We start from the raw sequence: 17,912 nt of genomic DNA, 5'->3' as shown, positions 1-17,912 counted from the left end.
TGGTAACCCCAACAGTGAAGATCATCGCTTCAATCATCATAGACTTCTTTCGTCCGAGCTTGTCGTTCATGATCTGAGCGGGCAGACATCCGATCAAAGCTAACCTTCTCAGTGCTCGCGCTGCTCATGCTGCTGCTGGAGCTGGAGCTACTCATCAGGAATATCGAATTCACCCCGCTGTCTCTGACCGCGCGCCTTGGCTTCACCCGACGCCAAGGCAGTCTGTTAGGTTACCACCACACCGAGGTTACCACTACACAAGTGGTTATTTATTCGATTGACTGGTGCCTGAGATTCGGAACAGCGCTTGCAACGGTGGTTGACTGGTGCCTGAGATTCGGAACAGCGCTTGCAACGGTGGTTGTAGTGGTACCACCAGGCAGCGGCGGACTGAGGGGACTTGACTGGAGCTCAACGACGTGCGCAACGCCAATTGAAAGAAGCAACATGAACATCATCATAAAAATGTATTCTGTCACACAAGACGTCTACGTTTCCACCAGTGGCTCCTCAGTCAATGGTTCGGCAATCGTAGAGTCGTCCTCCGGTTTGCCAAGTTCGATTTCCTCCTTGACGTTTGACTCAAGTCTCACCAGATCAGCACTCTCAGTTGTCAACTCCAGTACCACTTCCTCTTCCAGGTCCATTTGGTTGAGTTTGGTCTTCATTCGTGCGGTGTCCTGCTCCATCTGCTTGACGTGTTCCTGTAATGCCTGCGTCCTCTCCTCGAGTTCGGCAATTTTGACGTCAGCTTCGCGAACAGAGGCTTCGACTTCAGGATGTCTGCGGCTCGCGTAGGACGTTAGGAAGGCTTGGAACCCCAACTCCTTGCCTTGCTCGCGGACGTCTTCATTGTTGGCGTCGATGTCGTCGACAATCATTCGTACCTCCTCCTTGATTTTATCCATCTCCGCGTTAAGCTCGTCAGGTAGTTTTTTCAGGGCACGCAGCTGTTGTTCCTTCGCTGCATTTTCGTCTTCCCACTGCTTCCGTCGCTCGACTAACGTTTGGTTCTCACGGTCCATCATCTCCTGGAGCACTGCACGTCGTGCCTCGAGGGCGAATGCCTCCTTCTTTGAGAGTTTGTTACCACCACACAAAGGCATTTTCGGATTTATTTTGGGAAGATACGTCAATCTATGGGATCATGTCATAGGGTTGTAATGTCGGTTTCAACACCTTAGAGTGCAGTCCAAAGGTAGATCTCGACTTCTCCAGTGTACCTTTCCAACTCAACTCAGACACATTAAAACATTGATTATCGCTATGAAGTAGGCCGCATCATTACACGTCACGCAGCGATCCTAACGCCGAGCAAAAGTTCCCCGACAACGACTCTCCCACTAACGATCTTGTTGGGTTGCGTGCCCTCGTTGACGTCCCATGCCGCACAGACATACCGTACCCCTCCACACATTACGGCATTCCAGTTTTGGCACTGCTGCTGTGGTTGTCAGTCTCAGTGGTCATCTTCGCCGTTGCGTTTCAGGCAATGGGGAGCAGCATCATTCTGGACACAATCGAATTCGACACGGAGACGACGCTTCAAATCTGGAATCGCAACTGCCCCATAGTTTTCGTCAAGTCTCCGAATCCTAGAGCCTCCGTGGTGGTTCGTGGCTGGGCCGGCTTTCAGTCTCTACTCACCATCCCGTCCCTCTCAACAAACTGGGTCGAGCTCGAAGACGATCAGACGGCCATTGTTTTGGACATACCAACGACGCAGTACTTCGCCGCCAACCCCAATGCACGTAGGCTTCCCGACCACACCTCACTCAGATTTCATACAAGGGAACAATACTCTCACAGTTGTTAACCGAGCTGTGAAGCATAACCCACTCTGGCTGTGTTCTACGGAAGTCGCCATTCCCGAAGATCAGCGATTCGAAAACCTTGTTATCGTGCAAGAGGAGGTTGAGGACATGATGCTTGTCACCTCTGACGTGGACTTCAAGGTTAATAGTCGCTTCTTGTTGCAAGCCTACCATGCTAGAGTTGACCTACAGTCTGTGGAGGCCACAAAATTCCGCATCGCTTTGGATGACGGCTCTTTGAAGTTCTCTTTGGATGGAAACCCTGAGAACTACGACTTCCGCAACCGAAAAGCACTTGTAGTGCAGTCCGGCAGCGCGATGCTCACCATCGAAAACTCGATTCCTGTCGACCTGCAGCTCTCCAAAGATGTCATGTCCCGGAGCTTTGTCAGGGCACAGCATATCGACGTCGAAGAGAATTGGGTTTCTGGATCGCAGGCCGTGACACTCATTGCGTCCCCTCACGAATTCGGAATGAGTGAGTCATTCGTCCTCTCCAAACAGACCTTCTACGACAGTTCTCCAGCTCAGTATCCGTCAACGTCATGTCTCACGAGGCACCATTGTTCATTACCTCTCGACCTGTAGGCGTCGACGCCAACTCTCTGGTTCTCGATACCTGGGCTGGGTCCGAACACCTGGTGGCGCCTCACGTGAACGCAGCTTCCTCCCAGAAGCTAGAGACCGTGGATGAGTGGGTAACGCTCTCAGCGGCTCGGCGTCCTTGGATTGTCAGGCTCCCGTTACTGAACCACTACTTCCCAGAGGGCGTCTGGCGAGTTCTGTCCAGCCCGGCATACTTAAGGCAGCCGGTGAGCTTCATATTGTTCTCGCTGGGTCTGCTGGTGCCGCAACAACAGAGCCTTAGCGTCAACATCATGGGCCTCTACTGTCGGAAGAACGTCCCTGCTCTGCAACGAGCCCAACACGGTCACGGCGACTGGATTGTCAAGTACCGTGCGGTCAGCTCCAAGGAGCGCTGGAGTGACGTGGTGCTGCAGGATCCCGTGGGTGTGACTAGGGACCCTCATTCAGCTCTATCCTGGACGCAAACTTGGGCCTGTACAGCCTTTCACAGCATGCAAACAGGATCTGTTGGACAGCGCATTCCTCGTCATTTACGAGCATTTCAAAGCTTTTCAAACTAAAAGTACGCTCAACGTGTGGACTGAAACTGAGGCCTCAGGCGGTGTGAAGGAAGTCCTTTTCGATCTGCGCAACCAGGCAATCGTGAAGGAAGTCGTTTCGCTGCAACAGACCTGGGCATCGGTTTTCGCATACGTAAGGAAGTCGTCCTTCTGACACAGTCCCTAAACATCCTCATTTCCGTTACCCTCTCCTTAAAATGCTTGGAGCTCCTCTACTTCTGGTTTCTGGATCACTTTGTTTTCGCTGAGGTGGTCCATGACAACTTCAAAGCCTCCAGTCATCGGTTAGCCTTCGAGAGCAGCCATTCACGTGGAGACTGGATCCTCAATATTTTTCACTCCCGCGAACCTAAGGGCATCAATCTCAAGTGGAGCGTCGACCTGGATAATGTCGACTCTCTAGAGATCACGCTGGTGCACACCAACGCCCTTGGTGAGCTTGACAGACAGGTACTCTTCGTCACCGCTCCCCTCAACATCACTCAGAACCGCAACGGAGTCTACAAGCTTTTTCTGCCCTATACCCACTCAGGTGAGGTGACTCCTCTGCTGACTTGCTTGCAAACGTACGTCTTGAAACCCTACGTTCAGTACCGTGCCAAGCTCCGGGGGCTCGATGAAACTAAATCTGTGTTGGCCGAGAGTTCATGGAGTCCTGAAATAGTTCCTGGGTACATGACCTCGTTCCTTGACTTCCCCATCAACGCTGTCGGATCGATGATGCCAAACCTGCCATCGTCTCTCGACACCTTCCTCAGCAAGCTTACGGTCCCGAATGCGGCATCCTCACACTACTACGTCATCTGCGCCCCGGCTGTGGAGTACGTCACAATGCGGGCCAACATTCGAGCGTTGGCGCTGGATTTTCAGATGGGAGAAGACACCACACCTTCCTCAACTTTCGACGTGCAGAAGGTGGTTGTAATGAAATCGCGACAGCAAGTCTCGCAGCCCGACGGTTCGACCACCTACTGGTTTGACAAGCCAGAGATTTCCTTCCGGCTTGGACGCCAAACACCCACTTTCCAACCCATCAAAGTTCAGGTCTTCGAGCACGATTCCGGCATGGTCGTGGGGGTCGGGGAGGTCACGCAAGCCTTGTTGCGACGGAGTCAAACAAAACACTTCCGGGAGGGGGACTCCTGTTGCAGAGTGGGGCTTTGCTACGAACCCATTGTGGAGATGCCAGTCACCAACACGGACGGGAAGGACAAGCTCAACGTTAGCTTCAAAATCGACATGGCACTAGACAAGCAATTCCTTCGGTTAGTCCACAATACCAACGGAATCACGTTTGTCAATGATCTCGCCGGTGTCACCCTCTTCACTGGCACTGAATACCTCCTCCGCTGGCAAACTTCACCTGATTGCGACGCTGAGTGGATCTACCTACACCTGGCCGACCACGAGTCGAATGCCTGGATTTGCCCTTTGAACGGCGGCAAGCCCGTGCCGAACTCAGGTGCCTTTATGTGGACGGTGGGAGTGCCGTTCACCGGTCAGTGGTTCCGGAGGGTCTTCTTATTGGTGACGTCTCAGCCTTACAGGCCTAACTCCGACGAGGAGGTGGGGGTGTTGGCTCAGTCCCACGGGTTACAAGTAATCAAAAGTCTAACGCTGAGTCGGTTCGAATTCGCCTATGCGACGTTTTGTCGATCGGCCAACATGGAAATGGAAGCCGTCAACATCAACAGCCTCCGGAATCGCGGCATAGCCGCCCGAGCTGCAGTGGTTAAGTGTTGCCGTAACCTCCGGACTGGCCTCGCGTTTGAGGGTCACGCCGTCCTGTACACTCCTGGCCAGTCAATGGTCTCTGAGGAATCTCTACTCATCACCTTGAAGAAGGACTTCCTGCGAGATGCGTCCATCCCCACCACCACAGTATTCAAGTCTGTCGCCGAGGAGGTCACAATTCTTGAGAACGTGGCCTTACTCGACGATCCATACTGGTGGGAGAAGTCACCCGATATCCGTGTCCTCCGTGCAAATGTGCCACTGGCTCCCCTAATGGTTTGGCTGGACAAGGCCGCGCCAAGATGTATTACTCTGGCGGGGTACAGCTGGCTGGTGGATCTCCTAGTCTTCAGGGGTTACATGAAGTTAGGGTCAACTGATGAGTCTACCAGATTCAATCAGGCACTCCTCTGGGACTTCCAGGTACGGCGAATGATTGTATTCCATCTGTTTCCGCATCTGGTACTGGTCATGGAGCTGTTTTTGGACATCTGGTACTTCTTCTCTCCTTTGGTTCAGATTTTTTGCATCTTCTTCATGTGGAATGTAGTTTACTACAATACTGTCGATAGCCCGGTGAGATCTCTTCACGTTTGTCATCCAGCACACTGTACCTTCACCCATGTGCTTAACCGACATCATTTTCGAACCTACCGTTAGTTTCATCCTCAGATTGCCGGTGAGTGTATCTGCTTCCACTTACACAGATGCCTGGTTCCGTTATTCTTGGGATCATGGCTTACTGCACAATCGTCGTCAATTGCTCCCTGATTGTGATTCCCTTCTTTCGTGCAAGGGGCTACGTCGGGCCTTGGTTTGCCGTGTTCGACACAGCAGGTCAAGCGGCATTGTTCTTCCAGTCATTCTTAATGATGTGCGCCGCTTTCTTGACTGCTGCCTGGGCTATATTCGGTATGTTCGTCAATGCCAGCAGCATGCTTTCAGCCGGTGTGGCCCTCGGCGCTGTCGTCTTCGTCATGGTCTCTATCTCGCGCCGCCATGCTAACGCCAAGACTGCCGTTGGGTGCTACATCAAGGAACGACAGCAAGTGCTAGTCTCTATCGCGCTTGACAGGTGGTTCGAGTCTCGCGGTCTGACCTTCGACATCGACCACGTGGCCATGGAGGCGCATACCGGACAGAGTGGTCAAGCCATACAGCTGGCGCACCGAATCCGAGTAGAAGTGGCGGCACAAGATGACTGCCGAATTGCTGAGTACGTTTCCCAGCTGCAGCGTCCCCACGACGGCGTGAAGTTGACCACATTGTCCTGTGTGAACTCCGGACCGCCTCGCAGGACTATGCTGTGGCGATCTAACCAAGAGCCTTTCAACGGAGGCATGTCTGTGCTATGGAGCCTCCAGAGGATCATCGGGCAGGGACTCGTCTTCACTAAGGAACGTGCCACTGGATGGGAGAAGGAGGCGAGGCGCTCGCCCTCTACACGACTAGCTTCCATTGACGATGTGGAATCGTTCGGAGAGGAGGTGTTCCAGCTTACCGACTGCGCAGACCTCTGCATGCTTTACGATGGCGTGGCCCTTGGGTTCGACTTCGGGAGCTGCGTGGTGGATGTGGACTCATTCGAGGAGCTATTTGGAAAAGGAACGCAGTTGACGTCTGCCCTTTTGGTGGTGCCCCTCTTTCCGCCGGCTGAGTTAATCACTCGAGATATCAAAATCCATATGCTCTTCCATCATTTTGGATCCTGCTGGAAGAGTTCTGAGGTTACGTCTTGGATGCGAAAAACGAACAAACCATGGACATCCAACTCTGTCCATGTCTTCCTCCACGAGCTCAACGGCATGGTAGACGAGCCGGTGTCACTGGAAAACGGCTTGTCAGAGATGGCTATTGACCAGTTCTACGCAGCGTATGAAGCACTCGGTCGTCTTTCCTTGGACGTGGACTTTGAAAAAGTTTTCCCATCGCAGCCCAGTGACGACCAGCGATGGAAGGACGTTCGAATCACTAGCAATCGTAAGGGCAGGAAACTTTTTCCGATGCAGAATATATGTACGAAGCTGATGTATCCGACAGCGAAGACGAAAATGAGGCTGTAGAGTTCGGCGCCGATCTCTACTCGGCTGACACGGCGAAAGCTGCGGAGCAAATGACGCAGAATGCCGTCACCGCAGCGAATCTGAACGCACAAAAGTTGAAGGTGGTCTTCAAGCACATCACAGACGAGTACCAGCAGAGGTAATCACCAACGGTACCACAAACAGCGACGTCAGCAACATCCTGAACAACCCAGCTGCATTTGTCGCCAGCGTCCTCCACTCCAGAGACAACATGCTCTCCGAACTGGTGGGGCCCGCTGCTACGTATGGTATTGAGATTGATGAACCCTTGACGACCCGTCTCGTACAGATCTTGAAGCTGGTTCACGCCCATACACATGATCGGTTCATCGAGATGTACACTGAAGACTTCAAAATCTTCGCGTCGCACGAAACCATTGAGACCGAGATGAATCGGTTTTACGACGTCCACCTAACCACACTCATCCAACGCAAGGTTCGGCGACTAATGCACTCTAAGTACGAGCTCTAGGGGTGTCTGACACAGAATGCATATTGGCGAACACGAACTCGGAGAGGTGGCCAAAGCCGTTTACTGGCACCACCTCAACCCTAAAGTTTCTAAACACGCCCTTTCCACGTCAGTTGCCGCAAGCCAAGCATTACATTTCCGTGTTAGCCATCGCGAGCTCGTGGGGCTCCGATTCCGACAGTTGCGGTGGAATGCCGATTATGCACGGGAGATTATTGTGAGGCCGCCGAGTAACCACAACGCAGCTCGATCTCACGCTGAACGTTCTGCTGTCAGCACGTGTGGTGAAGCCCTGGCAGTTGCAAAAGGTCACCGTCAACATCGCTCAGAACGAGGGGGGTCGTCTGGAGCACCACAACTTCATCGCCGCAAGATGCCCTTCCCTGAGCGCCATCATCATAGACTCCGTCTTGAACGTCGTAAGACCCCACCTAACTCTCAACACAGGCCGAAGACGTCCCCAAGATCCGGCCGGAACAGATCATTGTGGTTATCACCGACATCCTGCAGACCTATGTATGGCAAGACTTCTTCATGTTCATCATTCTTCTGATGGGGTTTGACCTCCGCAAGCATGTCTTGCCGGGCGCTGCGAGTAGATCCGATCCAATACACTTCGACAACCTCGACACCGACACCAAAATGAAGCAGGCTGTAGAAGCGTCACGCATAATGAAGTTCATGGATGACGATTCCGAGGCCTCAGCCCTTGCAGTGGACATAGAACGCCAGAACGTGCTGAAAATCCGGAACACGTTGATGGACCTCACTGGTGGATCGGGTCTCCTGCCTGCTGACCTGGTAGACGAGGCGGTTCTACTGGTCACGGATTCTAAACTCAACTTCTCACAGGTGGTCGCTTGCATGTACTGTCTCCGATTCGTCTCCGCGTCGGCAGGCCACTTGGCTGGCCTGTCTCCCACAGAAGTCATGCGCTTCCACAACTGTGACAACTCCAAAACAGTCACAAACCTGAGCGAAGCTATCGGCCCCGCAGCGATTGAACCAGACACCATGGCTCCCGACTTCGATCAGTCCCAGGTGTCATGGACACCCTACTGTCTCGACTGGTCTCTGCTCAGCAACCTCGCCACCATGATCCCAAACGTTCTCGAGATGTACATGCAACATACCGACGACTTCCTCGATAAAGGACAAACCGTGGCGTACATCGTAAAGCTAGTGGACTGGATGGGAGCGGCTCCAGTCGACACAGTTCACGTCTGTCCAGGGTTCATCGTCGTCGACTCCTTTCACCGCATTGCATTCCGAATGGGCCTGTCAGTGTCCTATGACCACTCTCTAATCCTATGGTCGCTCATTGCCAGTTGTCAACAGAGAGCTGGGGAAGCACTCTACCTCCCGGTAAAAACTGTTCCAGGTTTTCTCCCCACATTATACTGCGTTCGGATGTTGCTACTCATTGTGATGCAGCCTGTTGACTCGTATGGCAACCTGGTGCTGTCCGCCGCGAATCTAGAAAGCGTGTCCACCTTCAAGGGGTACCTAAACGCGCAGATGTTCCGCTATTTCCTCTCGAAATCCAATGTTGACGTGCCCGAGCGAGGTGTGCGTGTCCTCTGGGATGACATGAGCAAATGTCCGATGCGAATCACAGGATTCCTTCCCCCTGACTTCTTCGACCACCAAACTGACGACTCGACCAAGGAAAAGTACATCCGCCTAGGAATGGACCCCTCTGGCATGGACCCCTCAAAGGGCCGTGTCATCTCTGTTAAGCGGCTGGTTTACGAAGTCCCGCGGCTTCTGAGGTCTGGAGTTTGGTTGGCAGCGGGCAAAACTGTCCTTCGAGACCTGAGCGTCGACTTTGACGAGAGCGAGCTCGACGACCTCTACCAAAAGTGAGCAAAGCGCCTAAAAACAACAGACAACTCTCTCTATTCTTCGAGAAGGCGGAAGGCGAGTCTCGAGGCGCCTCCGGAAAACGAACAGCTATCTTGAACAGGTACTGTCTCTTACGCATTGAGAGTCTTCCCACAGTCATCGATCAACTCTGCATCCAAGGTCTGACGTTCCACCTCCTCGAAGACCTCATTCGGAACATGAGGTTGAACCTGCCGTCTTACGTCATCAAACGCATGTTCGACTCACTTGACATCAACAAAGATAATGTCCTGGACTTGAAGGAGCTGTTGGATGGGTTCGAGCTGCTCATCAACGACTACCTCCCGGTGCTCGTCATGGAGGAAATCGGACTCACGAATCAGAAGTGAGGTGACTAAGGGTATAGAGTCAGGCTTTGCAAGCAGTTGGTGCTCATCACGGGCTTGTCAGTGTTGATGATGGCCTTTACGGGTCTCGCGACGAAATCGCTTATCATCGAAAGCAAAGGGTTTGGCGACTCGATCCTTGCAATACTTGGCGCCGGCCTACTTGAGAGGTCGGGCTCCCAGAAGACCAAAGGAGCAGATCGAGACATGCGAATCCGAATTTCAAAGCTCTTCTGTGGCGATGACAGCTGCCAAACCAGCACCCTCGGCATGGAGACCGCCACAGGCGACATGGACGAGAAGATCGCTCGCACTGAGCAGCACATGCTCACTCTGCGGGCGGCCTACGAGAAACGTATGGCCATGCAGCTAGAACACCACCGACGACCTGTGAACGTGGGTAACGAGCAGACCCCACACAGCTTCGATACATTGTGCCGCCGGAACTGCTGCCATTCGACGACCCCTACCCTTGCCTGTTACTGAAGCCCCAAACGGTGAGCGAAGAGGGTTCGAAGCATCAGAATGTCGTATTGGACGCGGTCGTGCACTTAGCCAATGGGCTGAAGCTCACATTTGGGGGTGTCTCCCAGCAGGACGCCTACAGGTTCACTATCTTGCCTCCTCTTCCGTCGAGGACGGGATTGAAGCTTGACACAGAATCAGGCCGCATACATGGCCAAATTCCTCAGGACGTTGAGTCTACGGGACTCCAAACCCATATAGTTCTCGCTCGAAATACCTATGGAGTTGTGAAGTCTAGGATTACCCTTAGAGTGCAGGCAGCATTGTCTTTGTGACGTCCTGCAAGGTAAATATGCCGTTGTCAATTTAGTGCGCCTTAAGCCGTGATTCAAATGTGCGACGTGTAAAGTGCCAAATAAGACCAACATGCGGTCGTCCACGTACGGAAGGCCCGATCACAGCGTCCTCGAAGAGGAGTCCTCTCGCTGGCATCTCGCTACAACTCCGCCTGAGGGATTGAGCTGGCAAGAGGCTAATCGTAGGGTCGTCACTGGTCTGTGCGACGTGGTGAACCAGTATGATCTCAACTTCCAGCAGCTGTGGGTCCGAAAGAAGAAGAAGTTGGGAATGGCGGCAGCTGTTGCCATGGAAGGGAAGCCTTTTTGGCATCTAGAACGCTATTCCTGGTTCGCACATGGAATGATGGACCGCGTAGGTTTCATCGGGACTGTGGATGGGGCGTCGTCGGCAGTCGAGTTGTTGGGGCTCGTAGCTATCTTCGTGTATGAGTGCATTGTTTGTGAGTAGCAGACAAGGCTCGGACACAGACAAGGTGGTAAATTGGCCAGGCTTGGTTACCATCATCACTACCCTTACAGTATACGTTGTGAATGTAATCCTCGTCCACCGTATGAACCAGGATGAACGCCACAAGGCATCTGAGAAGGTGAAGAGTATCATCTCCGAATATCTCAGGAGGTGGGAGGCAGGACTCATTACCAGCAGCTTCAAGCCGGACACAGCACCTGACTCGCATCTCGATCCTCCAAATTCGAGTTTCGTTTCCGTACTCCGAAATGGAGAGTGGCGGCGTCTGCCCGCCTCGTTGGTTGTGGAGGGAGACATCTTCAAGCTACGACCAGGAGACGTGTTTCCCGTCACCGCATGCCCCGTGATGCTGAAGAAAGTTCCGTATCCCCCTGGCACTGAAGAAAAAGCTGGGTGAGGCTCTACGCGATTATCCATCCGTCACACAGCATTGCTATTCGTAAGGGAACATAGCTACGGTCGCGGGTCCACGTTCGCTCCGCTCCTCAAACCCGATGCAGCGGCCGAGTTCGCTCAGAGCATGGACACGGAGCAGAGACCCACAGAGGAGCTGAGCAGGGCGCTGTCTGTAAGCTGGACTGGCACCAACGAAACTGGCTGTTGGATGCCAGCAATACACGCTGCACCATCCTTGAACTTCGGGATATTCATCGCCAAAACATCAGGTCTCACGCTATTCGTGAAGAGACATCTCGAGAACTCCGTAGACTATCACGTTTACCTCCGAAAGAGCAGATACTGGATCACTGGAACCAAACTCAGAGCTCCACTTTTCCTGATCAGCTTGGTGTTCGCTGTGATCGTCGCCACGTCTTTGATCTTGTATGTTTCCTTGGCGAACTACGCCTACGATCTACCATCTCCCGCTGGGGGCACTCTAGTGGATAACAGCATTCTGACGCTTTGGACCTATCCAATCCACATCCTACTGCTGTTTCTCCCGCTTATCTACAGAGTAGCCTACGTCATCACCGACACCGCAGGGCACTCTCGGCTGTTCGTTCTCACGAAAAAGTTCTGGCGAATGCAGAACAACTCCACAGGAAAATCAAACGTCGCTCGGATGTGAGTCGTCCTCAGCTTCGGCACGCAGAAACACGAACGCTCATTCCTATGTCGACAACACTCGAGTTGATTCGGCTCCCTCCAAGAGCATCTGGAAAGAGTTCAACCAATTCCAGTACCCGCCTCCCACCACACAACAGGGGTTTCAACGACTCGAAAAAGTGCATCTGCAGTACAAGGCGCTGGACGCGGTGCAGAAATCTGAAGCCAGTGGTCTCCGGCATCGCGGACCCGACAAAAAGCGGCTGGCTGTCGTTCTTGAACGTAGGATGCGATTTCCGCAGGAATGCAGCGTGCGATGGAATGTTACTTCCAATTAGGAGGATGTCCGCCTTGAGCGAGGATGACTCGACAGACTCAGATAGCGACAGCTCTGACAGCAGCTCTGAGGAGCTTTCCTTCCGCGAGCAGTGGTCTATATTCCGCAATGCTTTGGGGGGGACGTGTGAGGCTGCATTGGTCCGGTGATTCAGACAGCGTCGACGTCGAAGACAATTCTTTTGCGTCGTCGAATCTTTTACACGCATTGAACTCCACCACCTATCTCTGCTTCCTCGACAAGGAGGGTCTCCTCACCACATCCCGCCGGGTACCCTCCGAGGTTTGCGTTCCGCATTGCAAGTCCCCACCTGATTTCCCTCTACCTGAAGAGCACTCCCGCAACGAGACTGACATTGCCATTTTGGATCTACAGGCAGTGGACATTCCCAAAGCTTCCTGGCTGCGCAAGGAGCCCTCGGAAGAGGTTGAGGATGACGCCACTGCCTTTGCTCTGAGGAACGACGCCTTGAACAGTCGCCGAGTTCAACTGGCTGAGGGTCTTCGCTTCGAGAACAACATGGAACTCAAGAAACACATTGTACAGCTTCGAGCCTTGGGAGTGGCGACGTCTCGAGCACGACTTGCAACCAATTTGCCAAGGCGCCAGGCAGAGTCCTCTTCCAATTCGAGCGCCTTCCAGACAATGTGGAACGTGAGACAGCTTTTGAAGCCTCATGCAGCAATTTGCTGGCCAGTCATTCGAGGACGTAATCACCAAACCACCCCTTCGACATCGATTCCTTTCCGGACTATCGCAATCCGAGAAAGGCGGCGTCACCGCCACAGCCCCAAAAAAACCTGCGCCTCTGCCCAAGACGACTAATACCGTCGACCTTCTCTCAGGAATCACCCGTATGCTACCTGACGCCCGTGATCTGGGATGGCTCTACACCACACATATCGGTGACCTCGTGCAGTCGGATAGAGCTGCTTTTGGCGCTTCTACAGATTGCTTATGTGCCATTTCTGGGTTGGTGGGAGTCAGCGTGCCGGCAGTGACGGAGCTCGTCCCAGTACGTGAATGCTTGGTGGTGAGGTCTCTCAACAGGGGGGACTACTTCTGGCAGGAGGAGGGTCTTGACGCGGCAGCCATGCTGTCGTTGAATTCTGCCCGCCGCAATCCTCTGGAGCCCCCAACTTGCGGGTCCTCTTCCTCCAGCAGCTGGTACCACGAACGCGACAGCTTGTTCGATGTCAAGGCGCTACCGGCACACGCTAAGCGAGTCGAGAGCCTCCTCAGCGAAAACATCGGACAACGCAGCTCCATCAGCAGCGTAGTCTCTACGCTAACGGTTGGCGAGTCTAGCAGCAGTCTCTCCTCCGACGATGCCGTGCTGCAAGGAGACGACAGACATCTTTACTCCGCTTACCAAATGGAAGTGCTCCCGTATTCCATTGTGAACGACGAGCGCGATGATTCGATGCATCTCTTCACAAAAGGTGGTGCCCGTCTGGTTACGTCCCAGTGTGGTCATCTTTTCAACGGCTCAGACATTCAGCGTCTTGATGAACACACTCGCCGAAAAATAGCTGATCTCCTCCTTCAGTGGGAGTCTTCGGGGTTGGACGTCGTCGCCTTCGCCCATCGCCGAATAGAAGATAGCGAAACTGCCATTGTGAACAGCTTTACTCAGGAAACCATCTTTGCTAGATGTGACTACTCGCTTCTCCCTTTAGTGTCCTATCCTGGCGTGAGTGCCGATTAAACGTCCAACTCAGAATGTCGATTCCAGCCTATCAGAGCCTGTGATTCCATCCTTGACACCGATCGAGGCCGCCGCTGCGCTTACGTCTCCAGAGGGGTTCCCCTTTTCGTACTTCCCCGACTGGAGCAGCTTCCCACCAACTCTCTCGCCCTGCAGATTGGAGGACCCTATCCCCTTGGAGTCTGAACCGTCACAGTACCAATACAACTGCTTGAAGGTGCCTGTAGGCCTTTCGGTCCCGTACGATAGCCCATCGTGGTGGCAGTCCGTACAACGCCTCCCCTCTAGCACTGACTGTGAACGGGATCCTCCGAAGCCCGTTGGCTCCGACAGCGCACTTCATCAACAGCTGCGGGACTTTGACCAACGAAATCGCAACCTGGTCTTTCTGGGCATGACCGCGCTCCGACAAGACCCACTGAAGGATGTGCATTCGAGGATCCACGACCTCCACCGAGCCGGTGTAAGATTTGTTTACTTCGGACGAGAATCAAACACTCGAACAGCTGCTTTTGGCTCCCAGTTGGGAATCGATACTTCTTGGAATGCGGTTATCTCGTTGAAGAATCGACCGCGAAACCACAAGAACCTTGATGGCAACGTAGTGATGCCATCGGGCATTGCAGATATTCGAAATCACCTGGAAAACGTGGATGACATCCCCATCCGAGTTTCCCTTTACTCGAATTGTACGACGAAAACGACTAGCGAGATGATTAGGATCCTTCAGGAAAACGGCGAAGTGGTTACAGTGGTGGGATCTGGTCTGCGGCACTCAAACTTCGACGTCTTCGAAGAAGCCGATTGTGCAGTGGGAATCTTGATGCGGTCTCGAGCGGGGTGCCCCAGCTGCTCTGGCATTCGTCGAGGTGCTTCTCAGGCCGCATCATCAGACCCTCACCAGCAGTTGGCATCAGCACTCACCTGTCTTCCTTGCGCTATCGTCTGTGACGAACCTCCACTGCAGGACACTCCTCAAGTCACCGCGCTGGTATTCCTGTTGATCAAGGAGGCCAGGCGGATCGTCGAGGGGATAACGAACTCCATGTTCTTCTACGCTGGGGCGTGTTGCTGTTACTTAGCCTCGTCTGTTTTGCTCTTCTGTGTGCTTGGAGCGCCTCCCATGTTTCAGGGCCTAGAGATCACGATGCACCTACTTGTGAAAGTGCCGCTGATTTCAGCTTCACTCCTCTTCAACCCGACTAGATCGCATATCATGCGTACCCTGAACGTAAAGCGTCGTGAGGGCGACATCGACTTCTCTGCCTCTGGCTGGGCGACGTGTATGTTCGCTCCCTGCGTGTTGGCGCTCGTCTCCTGGATGCTCACCTACGTCATTCTGTTCAATCAAGCATTGGTCCGGGATACTGCCAGTATCATCGCAACAGCCTTCCCTAACCCCGAATTGTTGCGGAGGACAACCGATTTGCGTGAGTCGTGCACGCACCTTATGTGGGGGCAGTGGCTGAAGTGCTTCGCAGCTTACGACCGGCTGTTAGGAGCGGCTGCTAGTGAGGACGTGTCTGTTCTGCCTGGCTGGATCCGGGATTGGATAAACGACGCCAACCTCCACAGTCCGATAAGGAATAACACTTTTGTGCTATTCGATGTTGCGAGTACATACTTCCTCCTCATTGGGTCTCTGTCCTTCGTCAATGGCTACGAGCCTTTTTGGCGTTCGAACCCCTTGAAGAACAAGGGGCTCGCAGTTGTTCTGGCGGGTCTGATAATCCTGGAAGTGGCGGTCACGGCGCCAATGCTCATGACTATAGGCTACAGTTTCATCGACGTGAGGCTTCAGCTGCTTTAACACAGACCGATGCTCGATGGACCTTCCTCTTCATGCTTCTCGGCCCGCTAACCTTACTCCTCAACGAAGGACTCGTGAAAGCCCAAAAGAAGAAACAGTTCGAAACCAAACAGAAGTACGCTCACCTGCTCTTCGAGACGCGGCTAGGCATGTGGAGCCCGAAATGACAAAGATGCCTTGAGCTGTGTCCGAAACCATTCATGTTTGTCATAGTGGCCAGTGTGTGTTGGTCAGTAGATCGGTAGATTTGAATTAAATCTGTTTATTGTTGCATTTAGCATGTACTCCAGTAACGGGCCGCCACACTCGTTCGCCGCGTACGCTCCCGGCGGCAGCAGCTATAACCCTATCAACGCGTGGATTGGGCCAGGTTATGGCGGTGTTGATCCCACCGGCAACAACCTTCTCCGACCGTCTCTGGAGGAGTATTCCGGATCATTTCGCCAGCCTATGCTGACGGTCTACGTAGGGAATCTCACCGAAGAGATGACAGATGACACACTCACAAAAGTGCTGAACACCGCAGGCCAACTCGGACGCTGGACGAGGAACAAGGACCCCATATCAGGTAAGCTGTCTTGTTTCGGGATTGCGGAGTATGATGACCCTTACGACATTCACTACGCCCTGCAGTTTCTAGATGGCGTCCCTCTATGTGGCGTTTTCCTAAAAGTCTCAGCTCAAGATCGGGTTCGAAAATTTTGCGAGGAGTATATGGTGCAAAGGCGCCGCCTGAAGTTGGCGGACCTGAAGGCAGAGCTGGACGCTAAAGGAGAGCCTGTGAACCCATCCGAACTCGTGAGTCAGGTCGAAAAGGAGCAGGATGCGGCCTTTGATGAGAGAGAGAAGCACTGCAAGGAGGCACTGGAGGAACTTTTCGCTGTTCTGCAGGAGGAAGAACGCTTGAAGGAGCGGCAGAAGGAGAGGTTCATGCACTACCCTTCTAAACCAAAGCCCCAAGAGCCTCGAATTACTCCTGGGGTCAAGGAGACCTATCGTACTCCGCGTTGTGAGACGCAGAGAATTCAAAGATACAACGCTTTTTTGGCAGACAGGTCGCGGATGCTGGTCTCTGCTCTGCGAACCTGGAAACATCGCCAGGATGAGATCGCCAGTGAACTCAGAAAAGACTTCGACAGGTTCAAAGCCAAGCATGATATATGCCCGTTCCCTGTTCTCGAATTGCGTCGAGATGTCCGAGAATTCCAGTGGGGTCGCAGGACCCACGATATGGTGAAGAAGTTATCAGACTTGGATGACTTGGGAGTCTGGTGGTGGGCAGGAGGAGAGGAAATCTTTAACAAGGAACCTCCCCCCAAGCATGTGATGCGTTCCCGAGAAGAACGCGTCCTGAAAATCTACAAACGGGACAAAGAAAACGAGGCCGCCAGGCGAGACACTGAGTCTAAGTATCGTGAGTGGCTATCCAGCTACATGGATGAAGTTTCGGCCAAGCGTGCTCATGAATCTGAAGGGCGCCGCGAACGGAGACGCAGCAGACGCTGGGACAGTAAGAAAGACCGAAGGCGTGGTCGCAGTGATTCCCCAGATGCTCCGCTGGGAGGCAGTTGGAAAAGCGAAGTATTGGAATCCAGTGTGCCTCTTCCAGCCAAACGTCAGAAGGTGTCAGAGCCAAGCTCCCCTCACGGTATGACATTCGACTGCGATCGAAACGTCGACTCTAAACCCGAGCGACCTGTCGTGCGGTTGGATATGCATTTGGATCGGCAGAATCGAGAGGACACTCGAGCCGAAGAACTTCAGAAGGAGAGTTTGCTCAAACGAATCGCCATCCAGATCCCCAAAGACCCCGAAGAACTCTACAAGTTCCCTATCGACTTCGAAATGCTCCAAAAGAACGACGTCTTCGACGACAAGCTCCGTCCATGGGTTATGAAGAAAGTGGAAGCCTTCACAGGGTCTCAGGAAGAGACCATGGTGGATTACATAGTATCGCTCGTAGGCGCATCTTCCTATCTTCACGCAGTTCACCGATCCAGCGAAGCCGCCCTCCGCTCCAGAGATCCAAAAGGACCTGGAAGATTTTCTCGACGTGGAGGAGTCTGCTGACTTCATAAGGCGTGTGTGGATGCTACTCTGTTTCGAGCATCTCCGCCTGTCAAGTGCTGTGCATGCGTAAGACAGGTGCTTTTAGTCCGAACTACCTGGTGTCTGTGCGTGGTGCTCATCAGATTTTGTGTGCAGTCAATTTTAGTGCGTATGCGTATTGCACT

General features: G+C 53.3%; 5 protein-coding genes across 15 annotated transcripts; 3 read left to right on the top strand and 2 right to left on the bottom strand.

The window, feature by feature from the left end:
• Nucleotides 1-488: 488 nt before the first annotated feature.
• KVP17_001148 (uncharacterized protein) lies at nucleotides 489-1,106 on the bottom strand (the record flags this gene model as incomplete). Its single annotated transcript, XM_068516298.1, has 1 exon — nucleotides 489-1,106. One exon carries the CDS (start codon nucleotides 1,104-1,106, stop codon nucleotides 489-491), a length of 618 nt encoding a protein of 205 aa, XP_068374039.1.
• Nucleotides 1,107-1,266: 160 nt separating this feature from the next.
• Nucleotides 1,267-10,283, top strand: KVP17_001146 (uncharacterized protein; the record flags this gene model as incomplete). 4 transcript variants are annotated; one of them, XM_068516290.1, is made up of 16 exons in its annotated part: nucleotides 1,267-1,271; nucleotides 1,300-1,751; nucleotides 1,780-2,292; nucleotides 2,319-2,821; nucleotides 2,850-3,095; nucleotides 3,122-5,272; nucleotides 5,301-5,375; nucleotides 5,404-6,676; nucleotides 6,706-6,898; nucleotides 6,925-7,239; nucleotides 7,268-7,469; nucleotides 7,498-7,671; nucleotides 7,700-9,114; nucleotides 9,141-9,482; nucleotides 9,510-9,879; nucleotides 9,906-10,283. In XM_068516290.1, 16 exons carry the CDS (start codon nucleotides 1,267-1,269, stop codon nucleotides 10,281-10,283), a joined length of 8,607 nt encoding a protein of 2,868 aa, XP_068374031.1. The 4 variants fall into 4 exon arrangements, with proteins under 4 accessions (XP_068374031.1, XP_068374029.1, XP_068374028.1 ...); XM_068516288.1 differs by lacking the exons at nucleotides 1,267-1,271; nucleotides 6,925-7,239; nucleotides 7,268-7,469; ... (3 more) ...; nucleotides 9,510-9,879; nucleotides 9,906-10,283 and having other exon boundaries at nucleotides 1,746-2,292; nucleotides 5,404-6,759; XM_068516287.1 differs by lacking the exons at nucleotides 1,267-1,271; nucleotides 1,300-1,751; nucleotides 1,780-2,292; ... (10 more) ...; nucleotides 9,510-9,879; nucleotides 9,906-10,283 and having other exon boundaries at nucleotides 7,787-9,118.
• Nucleotides 6,776-7,093, bottom strand: KVP17_001150 (uncharacterized protein; the record flags this gene model as incomplete). The annotated part of the gene is made up of 1 exon (XM_068516301.1): nucleotides 6,776-7,093. The coding sequence occupies one exon, from the start codon at nucleotides 7,091-7,093 to the stop codon at nucleotides 6,776-6,778; it is 318 nt and encodes a 105-aa protein (XP_068374042.1).
• Nucleotides 10,284-10,374: 91 nt separating the features above from the next.
• KVP17_001147 (uncharacterized protein) lies at nucleotides 10,375-15,845 on the top strand (the record flags this gene model as incomplete). Of its 7 annotated transcripts, XM_068516294.1 has the most annotated exons (9): nucleotides 10,375-10,747; nucleotides 10,776-11,169; nucleotides 11,230-11,841; nucleotides 11,870-12,105; nucleotides 12,134-12,286; nucleotides 12,315-12,814; nucleotides 12,843-13,853; nucleotides 13,882-15,657; nucleotides 15,684-15,845. In XM_068516294.1, the coding sequence occupies 9 exons, from the start codon at nucleotides 10,375-10,377 to the stop codon at nucleotides 15,843-15,845; spliced, it is 5,217 nt and encodes a 1,738-aa protein (XP_068374035.1). The 7 variants fall into 7 exon arrangements, with proteins under 7 accessions (XP_068374035.1, XP_068374036.1, XP_068374038.1 ...); XM_068516295.1 differs by lacking the exons at nucleotides 10,776-11,169; nucleotides 11,230-11,841; nucleotides 11,870-12,105; ... (3 more) ...; nucleotides 13,882-15,657; nucleotides 15,684-15,845 and having other exon boundaries at nucleotides 10,375-10,755; XM_068516297.1 differs by lacking the exons at nucleotides 10,375-10,747; nucleotides 11,230-11,841; nucleotides 11,870-12,105; ... (3 more) ...; nucleotides 13,882-15,657; nucleotides 15,684-15,845 and having other exon boundaries at nucleotides 10,859-11,173.
• Nucleotides 15,846-15,957: 112 nt separating this feature from the next.
• KVP17_001149 (uncharacterized protein) lies at nucleotides 15,958-17,818 on the top strand (the record flags this gene model as incomplete). Of its 2 annotated transcripts, none has more annotated exons than XM_068516300.1 (2): nucleotides 15,958-17,637; nucleotides 17,666-17,818. In XM_068516300.1, the coding sequence occupies 2 exons, from the start codon at nucleotides 15,958-15,960 to the stop codon at nucleotides 17,816-17,818; spliced, it is 1,833 nt and encodes a 610-aa protein (XP_068374041.1).
• Nucleotides 17,819-17,912: the final 94 nt, after the last annotated feature.

The sequence above is a fragment of a genome, assembly GCF_019968985.1.
Source record: "MAG: Porospora cf. gigantea B chromosome Unknown PgB_NODE_451_length_17912_cov_114.385, whole genome shotgun sequence".
In the NCBI taxonomy this organism is placed as follows: Eukaryota; Apicomplexa; class Conoidasida; order Eugregarinorida; family Porosporidae; genus Porospora; species Porospora cf. gigantea B.
Note: the sequence above shows the minus strand (reverse complement) of the source record. Positions and strands in the feature narration are given on the sequence as shown.